The following is a 27420-nucleotide window of genomic DNA, read 5'->3' on the forward strand; positions in this document are numbered from 1 at the left end:
CTGTCATTTTCAACTACCAGACCTAGTGGTGAGAAACCTCCAATGTGGGACTCGCTCCGACTCATGAGTTCGATTTCGACCCACTATTGAACTGGAAACAATGAAGAAAAAAATCAAAGAGACTTTTTGTACTCTATAAAATTGATACATAATATGCTATCTGTAATGGATTGCATATTTTCCTATAGCCTTTGTGGTTACTAAACGGGTAATCTGGCTCGCAATTCAGAGTCTGGGATCAACTCTAATTTGTGCCGGATTGGTTGAGGGATCTACACCCAATATCTGGTTCGGGTCCCATTTCCCAACGCTACATTGCAAGTGTGCTGGTATGTACGCAAAAGTGGCGTAGAAGAAAGCAACGGGAAAGAGCTTGAAGCACGAAAGGAAGCGCAAAAGCAAGCAATCCTCCTTGGCTAGTTTAACTCGGCGTGAGGAATTGTCATATCAGTTGTCGACGTCGAGTGGTTTGTTAATGGTCGTTCGAATTCCCGGTCTAGCATATTACTGCTCGTTCGCTGGGCGCAGTGTGAATAGGGGTTGAATTCCTCACCTTCCTCATCCCCTAGCCCGTCGCGGGACTGCCGTGTGAACATTTGTGTGTTTTTGCCGTGCAAGCGGGTTTGCTGATTCGGCCATCGTTGTGTGTACCAGTGCGACGAAGTTGGACGTACGGAATCCGGTGTCGTCGCAGCCAAAGTGCTGCAGTGCACGATAAATCTGTGCGTATATCTAACTGTACGTGCGTTTTGTGTTGCCTGCCACAGAACGAGAACAACATCCGGAGCACAAGTGAGTTGTACGAAGAAACCCAACCCGTGCTCTTCGAGCATAAGAATCGTTGGAGGAACACCATTTCCGAGGGGCCTGTATACTTATTCACGTTTTCTTTCTAATTTGTTTCCGCTGTCTCGTTTTTCTTCGCTTACCGCTGAAGAACACACACACACGCGCGCATACACACACATAGATTGGAGCAATCTTTACGTTTTGTTTCTTCCTTCGGTTAAGGTCCAGAAAGTACGCCCATCTTGCCCAGCCCCCGATTCCAAGTTTTGAGTTGCTGGTGTACTACGTGCATTTAGAAAGTGCCATTTTTCCACCCCATTCGTCCCTACCCTATGGATACGTTTTGCGTTGAAGAAGGAAGGTTGAGCGATCCTACGCAATCTATTGCATACGGGGTAAGCGTTGGAGATCAGGTATGCAAAGGAGGAAAACCAAACCGGAGGTCAGTCAGCCCTTGTCGTGCCATAGTTAGAACACGCACGTCGGGTGTGGGGGCGGCGTGCGAACGGCGAAATATTCAGTGACGTTTTATTTTGTCACTGCAGAGATACGCGATAGCACCGCCATGGCCGGTGGTACTTCTTTTCGATCCAACCTTTTTACTTCCCTTCGAACGCGACCTCCTTTACCCTCGCATGGCAACACGACTTTCCGATCCTTTTTTTCTCCATTACATCGTCCGCCGCTTGGTCGTTACTGCTTCTGCTGCTGCTACCGTTGCGGTCAAAATTTACTGGAACATATAGGAGCCAGCGCTGAGCTGTCAAAATGACGTCCAAGCAAGCTGCTGAAAGTGGGGTAAAAATCGAAGGAAAAAACAAATTTGCACTTCGCAAAGAATCGTATCGGAAAAACCATACCTGTGAGAAGAAAAGCCGCATAGGAAATGCATTCTGTGTGTATAGTTCAGTGGGTGAGGATTGAACTTTATGATTCCCAGAATCGCAATGAAGTAATCCTGCAGTCAACGCCAGTGTGATGAATGTAATAGTTTCCTAGATATCGACTCGAGCATGTGCTGAAACCCCAAGGTATGCGAGACTTTCGTCACGTACTTCATTTGTAATTCGTATTGAACTCGTACGTTCTACGCACTTCCGACGGATGTGCTTGCAGGTCATTCGCCGTGCCACTAATATTTTTTCCACGTCGAGAAAGTGCTAAAAACAGCTTCCTGTGTGTTGAAACGTCACAAAGTGTGCTGATTGGACCATCTTTCCATATCACTGCAGTTTTGCAACGGAACGGAAAACTGCACAGCAGGTGGCAATGATTCCACAAATGCAGGCTGTGTGTGTATGTGTGTCGCGATTGACTCTGTATGTATGTGTTGTTGTTTGTATTTGCATATGGATGCAGGCAAAAGTTAATGCACCATCCACGAACTTGCATAATGATAACATTTTCGTTGTTCGGTGCACAGCTTAATCGTATTTTTGATACAGGATCCTCTTTACAACAGCGTTCCAGGCGAACGTTGACCTTTCAAGTAATTCATTTCAGTTCGCCTAAAAAAATACCAATGTTAATTGTCGGTTTTAGCTAACACTTTGTGTGGAAGACGATGAATCAGTGGACATTTTTTGACTTGGTTCAAGAATGTTGGAAAAGTATGTGATCAATTATTAAAACGCCCATTTTGGCCCAATCGTATTGATAAGGTACTAGAAATGAAAATGGGAAATGATGAGTGATATTTGTTCAAAATCACCCATCCATGGCTCAAAGGTATATGTGAAAGAACGGAATCTTGTTATGATATTGCAGGTGGATTCGTTAAAAAAATTACCCACTTTATCCCAAACTATCGAGTTCTTTCCCGAACGCCGGCGTCGGTCCACTCGGACCGGCAGAGCCGGTTGCTACGAATCGGAACTGCAGAACGGAAATCAGGGCAATTTGCACATAGCGCTTAACGCGTTCAAATATAATCCAGCCTCGTGAATAATTCGTCAGATTATTTTAGAGGTCACATTTGTTTGCAAACTTTGTCTGGGGAAGTGATTGTGTTTCACTGGACTTGCAATAACAATCGAATTATGATGGACAGTATGTTTGAATGTATTTGGTGCCTTTTCATTCAAGTTTTTGCCCACATTTTGTGTGTAAACCATTGATCGATGAACCAAAACAAGTATGTTTATGGAAAAGCTTTCCCAAAAGTGAAAAGTAAACGTCCCATTCTTCATCTCCTGAAAATGCTGAAGATAAGGAAAAAGAAACTTAAATGATGAGAGTGCGTTGGGAAATGAAAATCAAAGTAAAATGTAAAATAACATGCCCTTTGCGTAGCGTTAAATTGTACTAACATGAAACGATGAGTTCGTGAAAATCCCCTGCAACCAACCCACTTTGAATAAGGCAACTTTATTTTCTTTTCCGGTATGAAGTGCGGCAGAAGATTGCCAATGAACAACAGTATTCTAATGATTCAACAAACTGCCGGCGATCATGTGACGGCGAACGAGACACGACACTTACGGCCTTGCCATCGGTCATGACGTACACACTTAACTTTGCGTGTGTCACACATGTACACACTGTCGGGAAGAGGAAGTTCGCCTTCCGTAATACCGAAATCTTCACGAGAGTTTTCCTGGGAAGTATCTCCACTAGCCGGGTGCGAAAAGAAGATGGCCATTGCAAGGTGATTTTCTCGCGTTGAACGAATTTGCGAGATAAGAAAAAAAGCATTGCATCAGGACGCTGTAGAGATCGGCGAAAGATCAAGACGCAAGCAAGAAACGGGGGTAAAACTGTATGCCAAACGGCCAACACAAACCAGCAAACTTCTGTTTTATCAGTACTTTGGTTGGGTGGCCCCTTCCCTTGTGGCGCCAACCACCCGCCAGCCTTCAACGGTGACGATCGTCGGTGTCTTTCCATTCCTCCGCAAGCAGTCGAGCACAATTTAATGTTTTCATGTTTGATTTTCCCTTCGGTTTTGCTCTGTTTTTGCACGGTAAAAATATCCCCAAGATTTCAACGCAGTTCGCGGCGCGCTTCTGGTGCGTGTTTGTATCCCGAGTCCGTTATCCTGACCCCACCCTCCCCGCAAACTCCCTTTCGTAAGGTTTTGCAATTTGAACGTAAATGTCGCCCGGTTTTTGGGGGGTCGACGGAAGAGTTTCTGGTCCTCCGGCTCAGTCAGTCGAAGATTTGTCGTGTCGTTCGCATCACCACTCGGTTTGTTGTGCGTACGTGCGTAAGCTCGGTGAAATCCCATCTTCGAGTGGCACGAGAGAAAATGAAGATCACTCAAGTGTGCCACTTCTGCTGCTGTTGCTGCTGCTACTCCACTAAAAACGGCCCTTAGTTGAAGCTGAAAAGGCGGAAGTAGTAATACTCCTCTTCCCGAGGAGGTTTGTTGACTGTTGGTTTTTTATCACGTTATTCGTCCTTCGAGTGCCTTCCTTTCATTCTTTAATTACCTTACGGTGCTCTGGTTCGCGATTGGCCAATTATTGACCAATAAGTGGTGGGGTACTTTTAAAACTCGCCGGTTTTCACCGTCCGTGTAGTGATTTCTTTCTCGCGACCCTAGTGCGTAAGTGATCGCTCCAATCGGTTAATAGTTTGTGTCGTCATTGTGGTGTGTTTGATTTCTGTCGCAAAGTGGCCCGGCCGCGGAACCGGTTGTGTGGAGTTATTTGCTGAAAAATTACATCACATCTTCAACAGGGGAAGTAGGTGTCAAATCCAATTCTTTAAATTAAAAAGTCTACCCTTGGAGGGATTCGTTTTACACTACTTCGCACGTAAGATTCGTTCTATATTTTCCCTGCTACTTCCTGCCCAACTCTGTGATTCACCATCGCTGGGGCTCCTCTAATGCCCACTTCCCTCGCACCGTCGACCCTCTACACGCTGACGACGTGCCTATACTTACGTTCCACACTTACTTACTCACATTGCCCCGGAAAGGAAATTCGAGCCATGGACAAGTAGAACACAGAACTAGAGTTGTGTATTTCAGATTCAGATTCATGAATCTGAATGAATCTTTCAACAAAATTAATGAATCTGAATCGCTGAACGAAAGATTCATGAATCTTTGGGGATTCATGAAGATTCATGAATCTCTCGGGATTCATGAATCTTTCGGGATTCATGAATCTCTCGGGATTCATGAATCCCTCGGGATTCATGAATCTCTCAGGATTCATGAATCTCTCAGGATTCATGAATCTCTCGGGATTCATGAATCTCTCGGGATTCATGAATCTTCATTGACTAATGAATCTTCATTGATTAATGAATCCTTAGGGATAGGAATCTTTAGGGAACAGCAAAGCGCGATAGAGGTAGGGGAGTTTTGGGAAATATATATTACATTTGAGCACAAATTCGGCCCAAAAAGTTTGTTAAATTTTGACACATTTGTTTAGTTACGTATTTCATTCAACCTTGGTTAGTTTGGCGCAAAAGAAATTCACTGAGAAAACAAACTAAAACAGACAACGACGATGTTTTGCCCCACCGTTGGAGGTATATATTTTCCCATCATCTCCTATTTTAATGAAGTGCACCCGGTTGACAAAAATTCAAATTTTTTGCAGCTGTCATGTAGTAACAGCAAGTTTTTCCATGGCAGATTGCTGGGACTATTGCTGGAACTACATGATAGCAGTAAAAAATTAAATTTTTGTCAACCGGCCAGTTTGTTTTCGTTTCGGCACCGGAAAAACGTTGGTAAGAATATCAATTAAAACGGAGTTTTATAACTGAACTACATTTCAGAAGAGTAGAATTAAGTAGTAAAACAAAAACTCCGATGTTTCGTGGAGAATATTGCTCGTTTTGTTCGCGTTTGTGTTTCGGTTTGTCTACATTTTGTCCAGTTGTCGGTTTGTTTACGTTTTGAATTGACATTTGACAAGAGCTAAAGCGACGTCGCGTTTTTCGCGAGCTAATTTACCAAACTTAAAATTTCGAATCTTCCCGACGTCTAGATAAAAAGTTATTTGGTCTGAAGTACAGGAAAACGGAATCTTCCATACAAAATGTATGGACTACCCGGGTAGTCCGGTTAAACGTTTGAGGGGTATCAACCGAAAAACTCGAATAAAAATTATTTAAATTCCTTGGAAATTTTTTTTTATTTAGTAAAACGATAGAAAGTGAGTTTTTCTAGGCATTCTAAAAGTTTCATGCCGATACGCCAATCCAATCCAGAGTTATTTAAAAACATAAATCCAAAAACTACCCAGGTAGGCGGTTGAACGGGTAACGGTTAACATGTCTATAAATAATATGTATAATTAATAGTAAAGATATATTATCATATATATATATTATTATATATAACGTCTGGAGTATGCGTTTCGAGTATGCGTTCTTGCTAAGCGAACCGATCATGCGTTCCAAGTGCATTCTTCGGTAATCGTAACTACATGAAAGCTGCAAAAAATTTGAATTTTTGTCAACCGCAACCACTACATTAAAATAGGAGATGATGGGAAAATATATACAGTCTGACAAGAAAGTATCCGTTCAGTCACCAATTTCAACTTCAAGCCTAGTTATCTCAGCGACTACGTGACCTAGGACAATCATTTAAACGACATCTCGTAGATAAACTTCTATTCTATCCAATGAGGTCTTAACATTTCGAAAAAGTTACTTGTAGGTCACTTTGTTCTATAGAAACCCAAAAAAAGGCTCAAAATCGATGACAAAAAAGTATTCATACACCCGACTTTCTTGACCAAAAACACCGGTTTGGTGAGGTTCTAGTAGTCAAAATATCAGCCTAGTCATTATTTAGAGTTATCAAGTGTCTAAAAGTATGGCGGCAACAATTTTATATCTACTATTTTTATATTTTAACGTGAAATGGCCGGTGAAACTAGGCAAACAGCTGCAACCGATAGAGAGCTATCTTTTTCTTGTGATGTAAAGGGAACCTAACTTGGCAAGTTTATGAACCCTGTGAAAAATCTCATGCTAAGTCTCAGGAACTTATAATTTGTCGAATTAACCAGGATGCAACTAGACTAAACCCCGCAAACAGACACCTTTCGTGGTTACCCAATCGCTATGGGAGGGTGATTGCTCGAAAAGCTATTAAGTTCTTCATACTTCGAGTCCTCAAACATGACGAACGAAGTGTCTAGTGCATCAATCATATGATTTGGATTTCAACTCTTAAGAAGGTTTTTTGTAAATAACAATTACATTGCATTATTGTAAGTTGCAAACTTTTCATTTCCTAGGAAAGAATAAGAAAGACTGGGGATTTACAAATCGCTGTATTTTGATGCTGTCACGAATGGAAACAAGGCAGGGTTGACACTGCTGATATTCGTCAACAAGCCGGCGCAAACTACGGTGTAGTTACACCGATTACACCGATTTAGGATTACGCCGACCCAAGGTTTGCGTATATAAGCGGGAGAATTGTAGAGGCAAGCCCCATTTAAAAGTTGTAAATCGAATAATCGTGAATAAAGCACTAAATTTGTGGCGCATCCACAAGCGACCAAAATTTATCTTTTACTGTTCCAAACGATTTGCAACATTCCACAAATTTAGTTTCCACAAATTTAGTTTCCACAAATTTATTGTGCGTTCCACAAGTCACAGTCGCGCGAATTAATATAATCCCGGAGAGTGTTTAATCCGCGACGAAAATCGTTCAATCGATCAATCCGTACGAAGTTCGTGTAATCCCGGAGAGTGTCGGACCGGCGGAAAGAAATCGATAAATTTCGCGCGAGAAGTTGTTATAATTCCGAAGAGTGTGCAACCCCGCGAAAACGATGGCGACGGAACGACATCAAATGGAAACCGTAGAGCAGAAGAACGCTCCCATTGCCAACCCCCCAACCAGCAGCGGACGCTGTCGTGACCATCCGCCTGGGTCACAATGCGATCGGAGCACCCGCGGACATGGTGCTTCCGAAGCGGCAACGCTAAGCTTGGCCCGGCGCGAGTTCGAAATCGAGAAACGACGATTTCGGATCGAGCGTCGCGAGCTTGAGCTCGAGATGGAGCGCCGGGAGCTGCGGTTGGTGGAACGACTGTTGGCAACGGAAAGGGGCGAGTCGTCCAGAACGGATGGCCAAAGGTGGCCAGCGCCGTGGCGCAGCGCTGAGCCAAACGAAGGTGTTACTGGGTGCGTCGACCGAGGGGCATCTAGCGCGATGGCGTCAGCTGATCGTACCGTGAGCGTTGACCACAGCGAGGATAGCGCGATGGCGTCGGTTGATCGCCCAGCCGAGTGCAACGACCGGGAGGAGCGAGGCGCGATGGCGGATGTGCACCAGCAAGACGAAGGAGGCCTCGCAACGATTTGGCGTTTGACGACGCCGACCGCATCCCGGCATCACACAGACGGCACGCAAATCACAGCACTCACGAAACACGGATGCGCGGATGTTCATCAATGTCTTCTTCACGGTGAGATCAACGACACGGGCACACGGACACGCGAACTCATCGACACACAAATCGCACCCACTAAACACTGTTACACTCATACGACGGCCAACGATGGCGTGCTGCTTCGGTACGTACCTATCACAATCCACGGTAAGGATAAACCCGTGGACACTTTTGCCTTCTTCGATGAAGGAGCTTCATCAACACTTGTCGATCAGGAGTTGATTGAACGGCTGGGGTTGAGCGGAGCGTCTAGTCCGTTCTGCTTGAGTTGGACTGGAGGGACGACCAGGTTGGAGGCGGAATCGGTGGCAGTTTCCTTGCGCATCTCCGGCGTTCACGAAACGGCGCAAATGTTCACGCTACCAAAGGTGCTGATAATTGCCATCTTGGCAAGGCTTTGCTGCACCACGACGGAGGCTGGGATAAACCTATCGCGACGCAAACTCCATTGGGTTGGACGGTGTTCGGACCCTGCGCGATCGACTTCGCCAAGCCTGCATATGTGGATTCCTGCGACAAAAAACCGACTAGTGAGATCGATGCTTCCCTTGGACAGTACGAGCCCACTATCTCACTGCAGTCAGACGACGAAGAAGAGACGACTACGAGTGTCGGGCAAAAGAGTTGGCACTTACCAAAAATTGCCAGCGCGATCAGCCCAACCAGTACGACCGATCCAGCCAGCGCGATTGATTTCAAAGCTCCATGGGCGCCTGCGGCCGAAACTAGTGAAGGCTTGGACATCCTTTCATGACCATTGGCAGCAGCAACAAAAGCAACTGCTACTATCGGCACAGGATCCATGCTGCATTGCGATGACTCCGAATCCTAACTGTTATTCTCGCCGGCACTACCATCATCCACGACCGAGCGGCAGCGAGCAACCGGGCAGCCACCAGCATCACAACATGCAACTGTGCCCCACATCGAAGGCTGCAAAAAAGGATGGTTGTGAACGGATGATGCGGTCAGGCGATCGGTCGCCCGCACCTGCGAAGGCGTTGGTGTGTTGGTGCTCGGCGGCTTCGAAGGCAGGCGCGACGGTTGGAGCACAAATGCTACTGGCATTTTTTGGTTGCCCCGACGTGTCTCGTGGGGTCACTAGCACTAGCTTTGTTGCTTTGTGTTGCTAGGTGCAAGGGAATCGACGTTATCGTTATCACTGGTCGATACCAGTGTCATCAATTTAGGAACTGCGACAAATACCCTATGGCAGTTGTCTAAAAATATAGGAGGCGTGTTAATGAAATTCTTAGTTAAACTACACTTACCTGTTAGGTTACGGCTAGGCGCAAAAAAATCAGCATGTAAACTTAATGTTTCCCCACGTTCCAAGATTAAAACAATAAAGTGGCACTATGTGCCACGAGGGGAGGAATGTCACGAATGGAAACAAGGCAGGGTTGACACTGCTGATATTCGTCAACAAGCCGGCGCAAACTACGGTGTAGTTACACCGATTACACCGATTTAGGATTACGCCAACCCAAGGTTTGCGTATATAAGCGGGAGAATTGTAGAGGCAAGCCCCATTTAAAAGTTGTAAATCGAATAATCGTGAATAAAGCACTAAATTTGTGGCGCATCCACAAGCGACCAAAATTTATCTTTTACTGTTCCAAACGATTTGCAACAGATGCCATTGGCGTGTAGGCTCAATGTTTTATACACTATATACAGACAAAATTAAGCAATTTTGGCCAAAAAACGAGTAACAATAGACACCAGACGTCGAACTCAACCATCATTACGAGCAACGTTGTTCCAACTATAAAACACAGTAGTTGAGAGTTTGTGTTATGGTGTTCCATTAAGACCATTAATCGAACTGGAAATATTGAATTAAATATGAATCATCTGTGGGACATAGTATACTTCGCCCATTTTGTCACTTGGACAAGCCAGGGCTAGGTTAAACTTTAAATGTTCAATAATATGCTCTCTGAGTAAAATAACGATCCCAAGAATAGACCATGTATTGTCCAAGAAATACCACTTTATGAGACCGTACAAGTGTTGACGATACTCCCAAAGTCTACGGAATCGATCTCTGTACAACATTTGTCGAAAGACCCCTTTAGAAACATTATAGAAATCGGGTCAAATTTCCAGCATCTTTCGAAAAAAAAAATGATGCCTTGGCACTTGCTGGCCATTATTGAGGCAAGTGGCATTGATTGTAACATATTGGCACATCAGGTACCGATGGCACATCATCAATACTCATCATATACGGATACTTTTTTGTCATCGATTTTGAGCCTTTTTTATGGTTTCTATAAAACAAAGTGACCTACAAGTAACTTTTTCGAAATGTTAAGACCTCATTGGATATAGTAGAAGTTTATCTACGATATGTCGTTTAAATGGTTGTCCTAGGTCACGTAGTCGCTGAGATAACTAGGCTTGAAGTTAAAATTGATGACTGTACGGATACTTTCTTGTCAGACTGTACCTCCTACGGTGGGGCAAAGCATCGTCGTTGTCTGTTTTAGTTTGTTCCCTAAAGATTCCTATCCCTAAGGATTCATTAATCAACGAAGATTCATGAATCTCTCAATGAAGATTCATGAAGATTCATGAATCTGAAGATTCATGAATCTGAAGATTCATGAATCTGAAGATTCATGAATCCCGAAAGATTCATGAATCCCAAGAGATTCATGAATCCCAAGAGATTCATGAATCCCGAGAGATTCATGAATCCCGAGAGATTCATGAATGATTCTGAATGAATCTTCCGTAAAAGATTCATGTGAATGAATCTCGTCGAAAGATTCATATGACCCAACACTACACAGAACAACATGGTGCAGCGAGCCGGCACACACAGCCGCAAGTGGATCAATCGGACTAAAAATAGGTTCCTGCTCCTGGGCGGAGAGAACCAGCCGCGCGACGTCATCTGGGCGGGAGGACAACGTGCTCCGTTCGGTTGACGGTGTGGCAATGGTTTGCACATTTCCTCTTCATTGCGCCCATCCTTTTCGGTCTCCCACGGAAGATGGTTTACCGACGTCTTCCAACAGCATATGCTCTAGTGGCGCGCGGAGGCGTAATCTCTGGCATATGTTGCCCAAGAGGAAAGGCGGACGAGCGAGTGAGTGGTGGAAACATGCGCACAAAAATGATTGGATTAGGAAAGGACAGGGAAACTGCATCAGTAACATAGTGGTGGTGGTGGTGATGGTGGGTGGTGCTGTTGGTGCTTGTCTATAAGACAGACGCGATCGCAAAGATCGCGAGAAGATTCCGCTGACCCACCAGTTTTTGCACGTGGGTGTGGAATGGGCGGTAAATTTCATTCACTAATGTTTCGTCTGTTATTGTACGGATGCAATAGTCCTTGCGATCTAAGGGCAATCATATGTGTTTTACGGAGGGGCTCTGGAAAAACCATCACCGGTTCGCGAACCACGACTTCTGCTGGGTGTCAGGTCAGGATGTATCTAAATGGAAACAGTTTTTTGAAAAAGGCCTTAACAGGTCGAACTAGATTTTTTTTAGGAGAAAAAAAAAATTAAACAAACAAATAGTCCTTTCGAAGTTACTGAACCCAAACAGACTTGTGACAAATCGTTATCGGTATCAATTTTACAGCATCGATACTTGTGTCATGAATTGGATGTTAGCCTTCTTTCATCGAACTTTCGATATTTGATATGTCGCTGGCACATCTTCTTGGAAGTAACGAATCTGTCTTAGTAGTCTTTACACGGGGGTGAATCACCCAACAACGAGAATGAATCTTTCAGGTTGACGTTGCACAATTATTTATTCTCAGTAATGTGCTCTCGATCAAACGGTTTCGCTAATGAAATTGATAAACTTTCCTATCATAAAATTATCCAACTTTATAGCCTTTTTCTATAAAACAGTAACGTCTTTTTCAAATGGTTGACTATTTATGTGTACACAATTTGCATCTATGAAACCCACAACAAACACAGCCTACTATCTGACAATCCGATAATGAAGTTTAAGGATCTGATATTCGAGTGCATACTATCAGTAACGAAGTTGATAGATGCCATGATGGATTTCAAGATGTCATATTCCGGAGATCGTTTCGGTACAATGCCGGAGTTCAAAGAGGCGATCAACTCGTTTATGCTTGCTCTATTCATAGAAAAAGCCTGTATTCTGCGTCTCCGGCTTTAAGTATATCATCGTCATATTGAAGTTTGTTGCTGCTAATTTTGCTGGGATAATTTTGATTTGTCCTCGTCTATAAAGAACAATAGTGGCCAACTAATAAATGTGCAGCTAAAACGACGATAAGCTACATCTCGAGTGCATCGAACTGAATCGAAACCAACCTGTCTCATTCTACTTGCGTATCTACTTTTCTGGTCTTGGCGCACATTTCGGGCTGTATCTTAGTGAAATGAATCGATTTTGATTCTGTTTTCAACATTCTTAAACAATGAAAGAGTTATCGAAAATAAATGTATACTTTACAGATAAATATTAGGTTCCGGAAATTCTACACATTTGCGAGAAGACAGCAGATCGTCTCATTTTATTGAGCGTCCCATTTTATTATCTCCAATTTGGCCAACTGTGTTTTCATCTATTATTGGAAACAGTTATCAGTTTTTTTCCCCATAACATTTTGCTAATTCCCCAGGTTAACCGCAAAAACGTTCCATTTTCATTTTAGCCTTTTTTATTTGTAACCATGTGTCGTAAAGCGTTTCTCCCTGCTTATCTCACGTCATCCAGCACCTGATTGCACTTTTATTGCACCTTGATCATCTTGGTGGCGATCGCAACGCTACTCACTACTTCGACGAGTGCCTCGGGTTGAGTCTTTCGGTGCGCAGCAAAAATCCCATCTTGCGGCTCTTCGGTGACTTTTCGTAGGGAAAGTTGCTGTACCGATACCGTGGTGCTAAATTTAGAACCAAAATAGCGAGTTGCACGAACAGGCCAACATGGCATGGGCTTGCTGTGGGGGTTGGCTGACTGGCTGGGCTGGAGGGGTGGTAAAATATTTTCCGTCCGTTGTCTGCGTGTGTGTAATGCACGAGAAAGGGAGGGTTGGTCTCGTACACATGGCTTCTTAGGAGCATCTCCCTACGTTCTCCCAGTAGCCACGGTGTAGTCCATTTTCGATTCCGGGAGGATCGTGTGCAGCCAGAGAAGACGGCGAGACGTCGAATGCGTTTGTTACTCTGCTACTTTCTGCATCTTCGGTAAAAGTGGGAGAAAAATCGGCGATCGGGAGAAAACACTCGGGGGTCTCATGTTGGTTCCATCCAGGCGTGGTGTGTGGGATAGTTAACGGGTGTGTTCACTCTCGCGGTAATCGCGCCCACCACCAACGAATTGAGATAATCCGGAACGAATTTCGCGATTTAACACGCGATCTTCAACGATGAAGTGAGCAGAGATTTTTATTTTTTGAGCTTTTTTTTTCCTTTTTCCATCCACCCATCAGTTGGTTGCGGTGAATCTAGCAGCTTACGAGATCGACCCGACACGATCATAGGCCAAAGAGAGAGAGAGAAAACGCGAAATGCGAGATCAGCAAACGTGAAGAGAATATTTTTCTCATGCGATTGTAGTTTTGGCACTGTGGGTTTAATTTTCCGTGTGTTGGGAGGAAAAATCGGCTGGCTGCAATCGAGTTTATTTCGCCCGCGCCCGGTGGTTTCCGAGATCCGTTTGCTAGCGAATCTCAACCAGTTTAGTTTTTCGATCGGAGGCAGACGTGCGTGAATTGTGTCTCGACCGCCGTGGCACGACGCGAAACGGATTTCGATGGCCGTATGGTGCTAGTGTGGATGTGTGTGAAGATTTTCACTCGACTCCCAACGTGGGGGGAAATTCACCTTCTAAAACTGACCCGGATCGTAGTTTTCGACAAAAGCCCTACGATCTTTCAGTGTTGAATATGTAATTATGCCCGTAAAGATTGTCATATGCCGCTTCGCTTTGTGTGTATCAAAAAAAGGGACAATTAAGTGACAATTTTCCTAGACACGATCGAGAGGAAAGTGGATTGTCTAATACGCGGATCTTGTGAAATACAGTGCTTGATGGCAACCGTTTGTTCATGAAGGACATTTAAAACAATTTCTTGCTTTGAAGTGAACAAAAGTTTGAACGCGTTTTTTTTTAAAATCCTGTTCCTATCTGGAGTTTTTGAAACACTTTTTCAAAGGTTCCGCTGCAAACATAGTTTCTACCGGGAAAAGTGAAGAAACATCCGGCGCGTGCTCCGAGAGAGAGACAGAGAGCGAGAGAGGGCATATTACGTCAACCGGGTCCGGTCGCCGCCGTCATCCAGTCGGCTTCCGAAAAACTTATTGCGCCACCAAAACGGAACAACCTGCCTGCCTGCTTAACCGAGGGGGAAAACACATTTCTTTAGCTCGCGTGCGCTTTTGTGCGGATTACTCACGGACGGCCGAACGGACGGACAGGTCCGGGAACGCAGGAGAAGGGGAGAACGAAAGCAAGTGCTTCTGCGGCAGGGGCAGGCCAGGCCATCCCTCCCTCGCTGCATCATCATGTGTTTGGTGTGTATTCCTTCCCGGTGGTGTTCTAATGATATTGATGATGATAATGCGTGTAATGTAGGCGAATCGATGTAACTATCTTTCCCTTCCCTCTTCTTATCGATGGATTATTATCATTACACATGTGGATGGATTATCATCAATCCCGCGAGCCATGAAAGGCAGTTATTTTATGTAACTGTGCGATATCCTTTCGAAATAATTATCCATCGCTTCCCACCACACGGCGGACAGTATTTGACGCCGTGTGACGCCCGGTACGAATTTTTGACATTTTTTGTGTGGCCTGTTGTACTTTACGATCGCCGTACGAACGAACTGTTGTTGCACCGAAACAATCGGAAAATGGGAAAATTCCTTGCTTTGGCGTACAGTTGCTTGTTTGTCTCGCACCGATCGAGGTCATCAGACGCCGTGGGATTTGTGAGGAATGTGTAAATATTATGTCCTTTCATCGGCACCACGCGCATTGCGAAAAACGTTCGCCAGGCGTTTTTGTTGTGTTGTGTGCAAACAATTGAAATTTTCCTCTTGGAATGAAAAAATAAAGATTTAAGAGAGGTTTATATCGGAAGGTGTGTCCTTTTTTTACATATTTTCCCCAATATACAGTTCGATTAAGCTCCGCACGGGTGTTAAAAATAGTGTTTGTTGCAGGGTGGAATCATCCTACACAATTTTGGTTGGAAAATTTTAATATGGATCAACTTTTGTAGCATTCATCTGGCATTGAGAAGATCGCGTGGGTTAAAGTTTGCCTCACCCACGGTCTTGTGTGCATTCTAAACCGGGTGCAAATAGCTTCTTCTTATAGATGTGATCGTTTAGTTCGCTCATTTGTATTCTTAATAATTTTCTTGGCAATTAATTTTCCTCTTAAGATTGATATTGATTCAGGAGTTTCATTTTACTTGTATTAGGTGAACAAAAAAAAAACAACAAACATCGGTATTAATCTGCGACCAAAAGGTACCGAATTTTCCTCAAAATTGTCAGCCATAGTTCTCTTATTTTCCCACAACAATTTTTCGCACGCTCTCGTCCCCTTAACCCCCTGCACCGGTGGCCGGTGGCCGGTGCCAATGTGTTTGGGATTTTATTTTTAAATCTTCACCTACCATACACATCTCCACTGGCTGCTACCGACCCGCCTCTGTCCCACGGCTGCGTTCCGCTGCTACCTTCTTCACCTATCCAACCAAGCCGCCAAAATTCTTCCATTCTTTCCCCAAGGTGGCGTCGCCCGAAACCGAAAACCAATAAATAGCATGTGTATTTTGTTGCGCTTTCTTTTTTCTCGTTGTTTGTCCCTTTCATCGGTATCCTTTTTTTGCTTCCTCTGGCGTCTGAAATGTACGATTTGCACGCCAGATTCGGAAGAGGGGGACGAAAGGGTTGACTCTCTATGGGTTGTGGGCCATGTTCGGCGGCGCTGGTAATATTCATTCTTAAGTAGGAACATGTTTCCGATGGGTTGGGGTAGGGTGGTGGGTTCCGTTTGGGTAGCGGAGGAATGTTGTTTAAAAAGCGCCTTCTGAGCCACTTACACCCAAATTCACTTCACAACACTGTGTGGCCAGTGTTGGTGAAGGGGGAGGGGGGATGATAGTCGCCGGGTCGGAGGTCGATGGTTTGTTATTTGGTTCATGGGCCGAATCGTGTAACGCTTTACTGTGTATTAGTATTTATCTACCCTGGGAGCTCGAACACAGCCAGCCAACAACGTGAGGAGCGTTTGAGAAGAGACGAATCAGGGAGGGAGGGAGGCAGGATGGGACGAATATTACATAAAGTAGAACCACAAAACACAATCGTTTTCTTACGTTAGCTGACGTTGTAAGAAAGTTGCGCCAAGCGTTCCAATAGGTCACCCGTGTGGATTGTTGGGGAAAAGTTCACCGAGAATCCTTCCAAGTGCGACTCAATGAAGAAAACGTGATTGAATAAGTGGACCGTTTCAGTCCGCCCTGGAGTCGTTAAGAAAAAGTTTACCAGGACTCATTATTGCTTCCTATATGATACTTTTCCAGTAATAATTTGCTGATATTTACTAACATTTCTCTAGTTGATGATAACAAATGTAATCCTTTGTATGTATTATTTATGCTTTCAATCAAGGAAACAATTGGCTTATAAGTAGTACAATCTACTTCAGAATTTTCTTGAGGTGCGTTGACCGTCATCAGTTGATCTTCTTTTAGTCCTCTTGTCATACTTTGACTGCCAAACGATTTGGATGAGCACTTTCTCATTTGTGTTTATTACAAGCGTCTAGCCCACATGTTTAGTTCACTGTAGAGCCGGGCAATTTGGATTCAGATTCATGAAATTGAATGTCTCTTTAACACGTTAAGCGCTACGTCGGCCCCGTGGGGCCGACAGTGTTCTTCCCCGTAAGCCGGCGTCGGTCTGCTTGGACCGACAGAACCCGTTAGGTAGGCCGGCGTTTCTACGAATTGCTGGCAGAACGGAAAGCAGTGCAATTTGGGCATAGCGCTTAACGTGTTAACAGATAAATAACAGACTCGTGAAACCCGAAGAGTTAATGAAATACTAAGGGAAGACCGTATTTTTGGTGGCTCGATCCATGGCCATCAAAGAATTATGAAGATTCGTGAAAGATTCATCAATGCTACATGCATGTGATTCATATGGCACAACTTTGGCCCACTGATTCTATGGTTATATGGAAGTATGTTGTTTATTTTTTCAAATGGGATAATTCTAATCAAATGGCATTTCGGGCTTTATCTTTGACTCGGGATATTAATTGTAGACGCTATGATTGTTTCTAAAATAGGAACTAAAAACCCTGATAAATATTTGAAAATTTAAAGAATTCATCACCAAACTGTTATAATACACGAGCCGATAAGTACGCGTGGTCTATGAGCCGAAACGTACGCGGTGTAGTTGTGCTCTGAATAGCAAATCCACTCTTCAAAAATCATGCATTATAATACACTAACTAATTCAATTTTTCCTTCTCTCTTTTCACATGGTTCTCCCTTCGGGCGCAATTCCTTCCCGCATAAAAAAACGGGCGATTCCTTGCCGGTTGGTAACATCGCGAAATGCTCCACTGATGACTGCACAAAAATACAACAAACACGCGCCGTACTTCGTCACCCGAATTCCGCCTCATCTCAGACACACTCAAAATAACATGGTATGCGCGGAGGACAACGAAACGCGCTGCGTAATCAACGACTCCCGGCCAGACGCAGAACAGAAGCGCTTCTCCGTGACAGTCCGCCGGCATCACACCGTTGCCAGGCTGTACGAATATGCCAAACTGCAATCGTCACACACCGACTTTGACCTAAGCCTGGTCGATCCATTGACGAACGATTTGGTAAGTAGTGAATCCGCGGTGGGATGTTGCTTCGCTTAGGTAGAGAAATTTGGAAGAGCCTTGTTTGGCCATTGGTCGCGGATGGTCATTGAAAAAAAACCACAAAAGAAAGAAACTGTGTTAGGCATACGAAGCAAATATGCACCAAGGCATTCTAATATCGCCCTTAGAATAAAAGGACAACAACAAAAATCTAGCTAAACCATGAATCAATCGGGCACGTGAATCACCACCCACTACATTGAGGCAATGGCAGCGTAACCATAATATTGCACTAAGTGAACCATCAACAAACTAGCGCAGCATCAGCAAATGAAATCACTCCATTTTCATATTCATCGAACCGTAACACTTTCCCACAATAATCTTTTTCTAATCCTCATTCTTATCTCGAAAATAACCGTCGGTTGCATAAGCAAATTCTAACGAGACCTCGGCGCTTCCAATGCCAAGATCACGAAAAGTTCCCTTTCCAATATGATGATGGTTTTTTGTTGGCTGCCCAAAAGATGCTCATACATTTGAGCCGAATATTAGCAGCATACATTTGAGCCGAACATCTTTGGTTTATTCTTATTAATTTCTTGAGAATTATGTTGCCTCATGTGCATGCCATTATCAGGAGCGCTGATAGGAGTATAAGAATGTGTAGTATTTCTACGCCGGGTCGCTGACACACACACACATACGCCGGATTACACTAGGCTTGGAATCGCCACGAAAAGCCATCGAACCTCTTCCCTGTTTGGTTTTGCGAAATGTTTTTCTAATTATCTCATAACATTTAATCGCTATTGCACGCGCCCAAGCGTGGCGTTTATATATTCAACCCATCTTCGACTTGCCTGCGATCGGTTGGTAGAAACTTTTCTCGGAGGTGTGGCATTCATTGAGCGCATCTGATGCTGCTGCATATGCTGCCTATCATAATTGCTATTCTGCTTGATATTTACTTGTTTGATTCATACTTCATCGTTTCATAGAACGTTGCTGATCAGCTACCTGCCGATCACCGTTTGGCGTAGCAAGACGCCTTATGATTTTTTTTCCAATTTGAAGCCGTTTCCTTTCAAAAATATGTTTATAGTTTAGTGAAAATGAAAAATTATGTATCTACAATGCAACTGAAAATCAAATCAGCATCTTCTAGCGATACTTTTCTAAACAACACGAACACAAGTGTTCGACAGAGAGTGTTGACGCCAAAACCATTAACAGTGAAGAAAAGTTATTTTTGGTGTGCGGAAAGGAATGTGATATCTTTGGTATGTTTGCTCTTGCTGCGCGCTTCTCATATGATTTATGGGCCATGACAATAATTCTTCTCGTTCGCGACCGAAACGTTCAAAAGAATCAGAAAAGAATCTCCCCGTAGATTGGATAGATATGTTTTGCTCTCTACTGCCTGCGGCTTTGAAGATCAAAAAATGATCTTAATCAACTAACGTTTTTTTTATCCGCAAACAAACAACTACGTCTTGACGGCCATGATACAAAACTTTTAGAATTAAATGATTGCTCTTTCTGATAGAAAAAAGAACTCTCCATTTAAAGCTGACATATGTTTGTATGGTTTCTTTTTTTTTCTTTGATGTTTTGCTTAGGTTTCCCTGCAAGACAAACAGGAGGAGAAGCTTTCCGATGTGGGCATAAGGTTCGATATTCCCAACTCACTAATCATCAAACCACGTGTCAGTGATTTACAGTTTTTGGTAAGTGATTTGTAATAAAACACGAACGGCTCTCCTCACGCTCTAATTATGTTTTTTCCGCTTTCCCCAGGATCCACTAGAAGACATGTCTTCCGACGATGATCTAGCGCTCGGTGCGTCGGCCAGTCCGGTCGAGCCCGGTAACTACAATGTGCCCAATCCGCCCGCCCTACCGTCGTCTCCGTTCGACACGCCCTCGAGCGATCGGACGCCGCGCAACATACCCTTGCGCAAGGTTAATATGGAGAACGAGACGAAGATCAGCGCAGAGGCGGACACCAGCAGCCAGCGTTACACCAATCCGACGCCCACGAGCTACATCGGTGGCAACATGAGCGGCGGAAGCATCATCAGCACGAATGGTTTTCATCATCGTCTGGGCGGTGGTGGGGGCGACACGCACCACAACTACCGTGGTTTGGTGAACCAGGCGATGACCTGCTACCTGAACAGTCTGCTGCAGGCACTCTACATGACGCCCGAGTTCCGCAACGCGCTGTACAACTGGGAGTTCGATGGGGAGAACGAGAACAAATCGATCCCGTACCAGCTGCAGCGGCTGTTCGTCAACCTGCAGACGTCACCGAAGTCGGCGGTCGAAACGACCGATCTGACGCGCAGCTTCGGCTGGGACTCGGCCGAGGGCTGGCAGCAGCACGACATCCAGGAGCTGTGCCGCGTGATGTTCGACGCGCTCGAGCACAAGTTCCGGAACACCAAACAGGCGGACCTGATCAACCGGCTGTACGAGGGGCGCATGATCGACTACGTCAAGTGCCTGGAGTGCAACACCGAGAAGCAGCGCGAGGACAAGTTCCTGGACATCCCGCTGCCGGTGCGACCCTTCGGCAGTACGGTGGCGAACGAGTGCGTCGAAGAAGCGCTGCAGGGCTTCGTGAAGCCGGAGATACTGAACGACACCAACCAGTACTTCTGCGACAAGTGCAACAAAAAGTGTGACGCCCACAAGGGGCTCAAGTTTACCAAGTTCCCGTACATCCTGACACTGCATCTGAAGCGTTTCGACTTTGACTACCAATCATTTCATCGCATCAAGCTGAATGACAAGTAAGAAATCGATTCCGTATGTATATAAAAGTTCCAAACGATTATTTTCAAAAATACCAGAACATAGAGAATGGCCGGTTTAATATCTTTGTTTATCCTTTTAATTGAGCACTGCAATTTGGGAACAACATTCTTTTGAGCCGTTGCAGATTGATTTATGATTATTTTGTAAACCTTTCATCTTTTTACTTTTCCATCTCCAGAGTCACCTTCCCCGAGCTGTTGAACCTAAACCATTTCGTGAATGCCTCGTCCGACTCGTCGGACTTCAAGTTGACCACCAGCACCATCGCGGCTGCGGCTGCAGCCGCCGAAGCGGCGGCCACTAGCAACGGTAACGGTACTGGTCCAATGATGATGGAGACGGCAGAAAATTTCATGAAGTCCGACGAGTGCAGTACCACGGACAGCGGATCAGCACTGGAGGAAGATTCGTTCCAGAACGGTGGTACGTCCGTCTCATCGACAACGACGACACCGAACGATCAGTTTATGGTGCAGGTAGGACATGAGTCTAGGGATGAGTTCATTAGTGGTATTTCTTGTGGCTAAATAGTCGTTTCGTTTTTATTTATACAATTTTTAGGACGATGACGAAGGTATCGACATGGAGTTAAGCTCCAATGGTAACAGCAAATCGTCCCCGCTGAACAACAGCTTCAACGCACCCGGTCCATACAAGTACGAGCTGTTTGCGATCATGATTCACTCGGGCAGCGCATCCGGTGGTCATTACTACGCGTACATCAAAGACTTCAAGAGCAGTCGCTGGTACTCGTTCAACGATCAAACCGTCCAACCGGTAAGACTCCTCATCAGCAAAAGGAATTGATGTGAGAATAACACCATTTTGTTTTCGGTTAAATAACCTACACAGATCACCCAGGAGGATATACACAAATCATTCGGTGGTGGGTCATACAAAACGAGCTACACCGGTGCTTACACATCGAGCACCAACGCTTACATGCTGATGTACCGTCAGATCGATGGTGAAAAGAATGCCCAACCCATTTCGGAGGAACAGTTTCCGGACCATATAAAGGTATTTTTAGTTGGTTTGCTTATTCGTTTGACAACACTTTTGGCCGGATTCCACAGCTTCTCTCTTAATCGCACCATATCCGTTTTTCAGCGCCTGGTAGCGAAGATACGCGATCATGAAGGCAACCCCAGTCGCGATAACTTGGAGATGACGCGCCTGAAGGTGGCGTACGAAAATCCGCACACCCGCATCGTCAAGACCCAGCGGATGGCCCTGTTTAACAACTCGACCCTGGCGGAGACTGTTCAAGAGGCGCTTCGGATGCATCACCTAAAGGGCGTAGTGCCCGTCGAGCGCTGTCGATTGGTCGGATACGATAGCAAAAATCTGAACATCGAGCGCAGCTTTGAGGACTATGAAGATAAAACGGTACGTCAGTGGATAATCGTAGTTTGATAATTTATTACCAGGTATTTGATTCTCTTGCAATACGGATTAGATGGAGTTTTTTTTCGGATTTTGGTTTTTCAAATTACAATTTAAATAAATTGAAGATTACCAAAATCTCTTAGAGTACATAATATTTTGAAGATAATAATATTTTGGTGTCGTATTGTCAGACAAGAAAGTATCCGCACAGTCATTCAGCTTCAACTACACATTTCCTTTGTAGGCCATTCTCGCTTAAAAGTTAAAATAAAGTAGTGCTGACAGTCCTGTGCCTACTTGGACAGCCCAATCGTCAAAACTGGTGTGTTTCTTCAAGATAGTCGGCTGCACGGATTCTTTTCATTCATTAATATGGGATGTGTTAACGGTTTTCTTATAAACAAAGTAAACAACCCGGTTGACAAAAATTCAAAGTTTTAGCAGCTATCATGTAGTTACAGCAAGTTTATCTATGGCAGATTGCTGGGACTCTTGCTGGAACTACATGATATTTAAATTAAAGCAATTAAATAAATTTAAATTTCTGTCAACCGGGAAGACACATTGAATAGAAAAGTTGTTTTTCTTCAACATGTTGTCCAAAATTTCACGAACCAATTTTCCCATACAACAAAACACTTTGAATAGAGCAGAGGATTTTCTTCAACGTGGTCTACATTTTTGTCCTAGCCCAAGCTAAATTCATTCCCCATTTTATTATGAATTGCAGATAAACGAAGTTATGTCACAGCTGAAGCGTTGCGACGGTCTACTGCTGGAAGTACGAGAGGAAGGAGAAACCTTCGAGAAATATCTACCTCAGGGTGTGATGACGAAGGTAATGTTGACACCTCTTTGCTCTAATTTCAACCATGCTGTCCAAGCTCATGACCAATCGTGTGGTTTCTCTTTCCCGATAGGTGTACAAAGTCGACCCCAATAGCCGCGATGTGGAAGGCCCACTCTCGATCCGTGCCAACCTGACGCAAACCGTTGCGGAATACAAAGCCGTTATTGCGCGGAAGCTGAAACAGAGCCCCAAGTCGTTGCTGGTTGGCATGACCGTGCACAAGAACTCTCCGAAGCTGCTAGCGAACGAGGAGGCGACCCTAGCGGACGAGCATTTCATCGATTACTGCAAGGTGTTCGTGATGGTGGTAGTACCACCGCCGACCCAAACGATAGCGGACGACGCCGATCAGTACAGCCAACGGTTTCTGCACTTCATCCAGCGGTTGGACCATCTGGTAGCTTTATACATCGTGCTGCCCAATCTGGAGCAAGGTAGTAGTGGAAGTGGATGATATTTATTTCGCGTACTAAACGCTCAGTTTCCTCGTCACATTTTGTTTGTAGAAACCCTCGAAAGTTTGGCCATTCCCCGCCTATCCAAAGAAACGTTAGCCAGCTTGGTCGGCACCGACGTGAGCTCCGCAGCCAATAGCAACGCCACGGCGACCGCTGGTGACAGTAACAGTGAGGACAGTAGTCTGAGTGATAACGACCGTACCCTAGTCGAGGATGACTTCGGGCACATCAAGCTGAACGGAGGAGGATTGCATTTGGCCAATGGTACTTCAGGGGCCGGATTAGTGAATGGTGACACCGCCAGAAACGGTACCAATGGCGGCAGCGTCACTCCGACCACCAAAACCAACGGTTTCAAATACAGCCACGATGATGACTGGGACGTCGATGAGGACGGCGAGGACGAAGATGCGAAAATTTTGCAAAACCTGCAAGAATGCAAAACGCAAGAGTACTACTTCAAGGTGACACACTTAGGCACCGGAAGCAGCACGGAATCGACTAATGGTACATCTACCAACGGAAACGGTACCTCTGCGGACGATTGCACACGCAGCACCAGCAGTGGTGACAACGATAAGCATATTCAGGTGAGCTCAAGAAAAGAAATGTAAATTCTACGTTAATATACACTACAGTGCGCGAAATTCCTATAAACTTAACCCTTTTTTTAAATTCTAAACCTACTGTTCTAAAAAAGTTTAGATTAATTTGAGATTTTCATTATTGATACAGTAGCCATTTTAAAATGAAAAGATTATTGTTTCTACAACAACTGCTTGTCTGATCAGGATTTACTAAAAATACTCTATAGAATGTAGAACAAGAACAAGCGATGACCAATCCGAAAGTCTGTTATTTCGTTTGGAAATTAATATTCCGATGGCTCGCTTGCAAGGATCCAGGCGCGTAATCTTATTAAAAAGGACATCGGGATTCACCTTAGCAAGGCAATGGAACAAGAGTTTTAGGAGCATAATTTTACTCTGTCGGATTGTCCAGCACGAAGTCCTAACCTAAATTCCATATAGAATCTTTAGGGCATCCTGATTGCACGATTATACACCGGAGATTAAGTTCGGACCGGTTCGAGAGCTCCATGTGAGGATCAGAGAAGAATAGCGTAAGATGTGCTTGGCCATGCTGCAAAGGCTGGCCAATTTGATGTCATTGGCGTTCATAGGAATTTCCCGTATTGTATATCAAATCGTATTGTGTGAACTAAAATGGCCGTCAAAAATAAAATTTTAACAGATGGAAATATCACACGTAATAGAATGTTCTAAAAGCTTCTAACCTTTGCTTTCGTGTTTGCATTTGCGGATCGTGTAAACTTTTCTTAATACTTCACACTTTCACCTTTCCCGCAGGTCCTCATCGATAAACGATCCAGCCAGGCGTACCTAAAGTACCGGCTCCAGTCAGTCCTGCAGATATCGATGGAATACTTTAAAGTTTTCTCGGCAGGCAATCTCTATCACCAGAACAACGATACCGCTAATCTGCTGAATGAATTTGAGTACAAGTAAGTTTTCGTGATAGCCCTGATGTATTCTTTATTTGATCCTAATTCATCTTTCAATGTATTCCATTCTTCACCTTAACAGGGATGGTGAACGGCTTGCCATCGAGCTGGGCCGCCAGCTGCGCAAGGGAGAGTACAAATTGAACGTGAGCTACGTAAACGTCAACGAGATGACGGAGGAGATGGACAAGCTGCCCTTCCTGTGCACGATGGTGGTCAAGAACGGCCAGACGTTCGGGCAGGTCAAGGCCAACATTCTGGCGCACCTGGCCTCTACGCACGGCGAAAACCACAAGTACAGTCACCTGCACATGAACAACTGCCGGTTGCGCCGAAAGGGCATCAAATATCCGGCCGCCGTCTACAAGGACGATGAACGGATCGGTAAGGATGTCACCCTGACGCAACAGGTAGAGGTAAGTGTCGTTACAATTCGGTTGTCGCCGCCGGTTTGGGTAATCCGGTGTTAAACCATTTGCTTCTCCACTTTTTATTGGCTGAAATAAGGTATTCCTGCAAGAGGTTGAAGATCTCGAGCGTGTCACACCGAATGACGTGAATGATGCAGTGTTGCTGCTAAGAAGATGGCTTCCGTCGGAAAGGAAGCTAGGAAATTTCCAGGAAATCCTTCATACTGGTGAGTAGATGTAATATATCTAATACCTTTACTCACTGAACAAAGAGTGAGTTTATTTTAAGTAGTTATCGAGTTAAACATGGCGCCGGATGCCTTTTCTCCCTTATTGGAATTAACGAGTACATATTTGTATTCTATTTTTCATGTGTATGTTACGCGCAGAGGAACTCGAGTTGAAAGAACGACTATCTCAAATCAGCGGCATCCCAGTGGAGAACGTTGAGTACGTGAGAATACAGCATTCGTCGCTCCAGTGTGACAATGTGCTGAACATTCACGGCTTGAACTGGATATCGAAGCCGCACTACGCCGTGGACGACAGTGTGCTGTTCATCCACGGCACCCTGCTTTACTATCGGTAAGAAGGCTGGTTCTGTTTTTTTTCTGGGATGGATTTTGATACTTTTTGGTTATATTCCCTGAACCCCTATTGCTCTTTCGCGCAGTGATCGTACGGAACCATTAAAGGAGCTGACGGCCGACGAGCGCAAGGAGTTGGCGAAGAAGGACACCACCCGGACCGGTTCGACGTATTCGCCCCGGAAGGAGCGGGCACTCAAAATATACCTGGACGCTTCGCCTAAGAAGGTTGACGACTGATCGCCACCGACCGCCGGCGGCGCTGGTGGTGGTAGTGATGATAACAATGATGATGTGCATGGTGGTGCCGGCGACGGTGGCGTCAGCAAGCGCAAGAAGATTTGTCTGTAGAGCAACTGTAGAGGATAAAACGGTGGATTTTTTCCGCGCATTATCGTTGCTGGACCGTTGGAGTAGTTCAGTAGACTTGCAGACAGACAGACCATGAGCGAGAAAGAGAGGAAACTAAATTTATGTTGGTCGAGAGAAGACCAGAGGTTGTGTTTGTCTCCTACGCGATACCACTGATCTCAGTCGTTGGTCAGAACCGGTAGAATGTTTCGTTTCACGGTTATTATTATTTTTTTTTCGTATCCCTAAAATCCTTTATTCCCCTCACATTAAAATTGAACGCGCGAGTACGGTGTGTAAATTAGTGTGTTGTGGGTTCGAGCCAACACGGCGCGTGCTCCAACAACTTGATGTGTAAAGTTAACAGATACACCGGCAACGAAGAATGAAAAACCAGCCAGAGTAGCGCAGGATCAACGCAATCGGCATCTGGAACGAATGATTTAGAGAGTGTTTGTGTATGGGGTGTATGTGTCTCTATAAGGTAAGAATGAGTAAAGTGTGTAAGAAAAAACCAATCGCAAGCTAGGAAAGTGGCTCTCAGCTGGTCAATATGCTGATTACTTATCGCAGGTTCCCGGGGCCTGGTCAATGTCATGACGACGAGTTTGCGTGGCGTTGCGATCATGTATTTCTTTTCTGTTTTTTTGCTATAAAACCAATGTAATATACCATTTTGTCGTTGTTTTATCCTTCTTTTTAGAGATTTAATTCGCGCTCGTTCAATTTCCGGCTGATTTGCTGCTGCATGTCGTTTGTTTGTTTCCATGCTTTATATCAGGGGTCTTCAAACTACGGCCCGCGAGACCCTCTCCTCCTTGGGAAAATGTGACCTAACGCTACGGTTATTCCACCCAATGCGGCCCGCGTTAAAAAAAGTTTGGAAACCCCTGCTTTATATTATCGATTCGATGTTTTACGTATATGTAGTGCGTTCAGATAGAAGTGAAATCATTTATTAATGCGACTTCGTTCGTCCAACCACTTA

The 27420-nt window shown here is 44.7% G+C and overlaps 1 protein-coding gene across 1 annotated transcript; it reads left to right on the top strand.

The window, feature by feature from the left end:
• The first annotated feature begins 464 nt into the window (after positions 1-464).
• LOC131262644 (ubiquitin carboxyl-terminal hydrolase 47) lies at positions 465-27106 on the top strand. Its single transcript, XM_058264696.1, has 16 exons — positions 465-792; positions 17853-18057; positions 19662-19769; positions 19840-20837; positions 21041-21338; positions 21424-21639; positions 21715-21882; positions 21973-22251; positions 22982-23089; positions 23172-23535; positions 23608-24149; positions 24930-25084; positions 25167-25500; positions 25592-25721; positions 25884-26079; positions 26168-27106. The coding sequence occupies exons 2-16, from the start codon at positions 17869-17871 to the stop codon at positions 26319-26321; spliced, it is 4239 nt and encodes a 1412-aa protein (XP_058120679.1). The 5' UTR covers positions 465-792; positions 17853-17868; the 3' UTR covers positions 26322-27106.
• The last annotated feature ends 314 nt before the right edge of the window (positions 27107-27420 follow it).

The sequence above is a fragment of the Anopheles coustani genome, chromosome 2 (assembly GCF_943734705.1).
Source record: "Anopheles coustani chromosome 2, idAnoCousDA_361_x.2, whole genome shotgun sequence".
Taxonomy (NCBI): Eukaryota; Metazoa; Arthropoda; class Insecta; order Diptera; family Culicidae; genus Anopheles; species Anopheles coustani.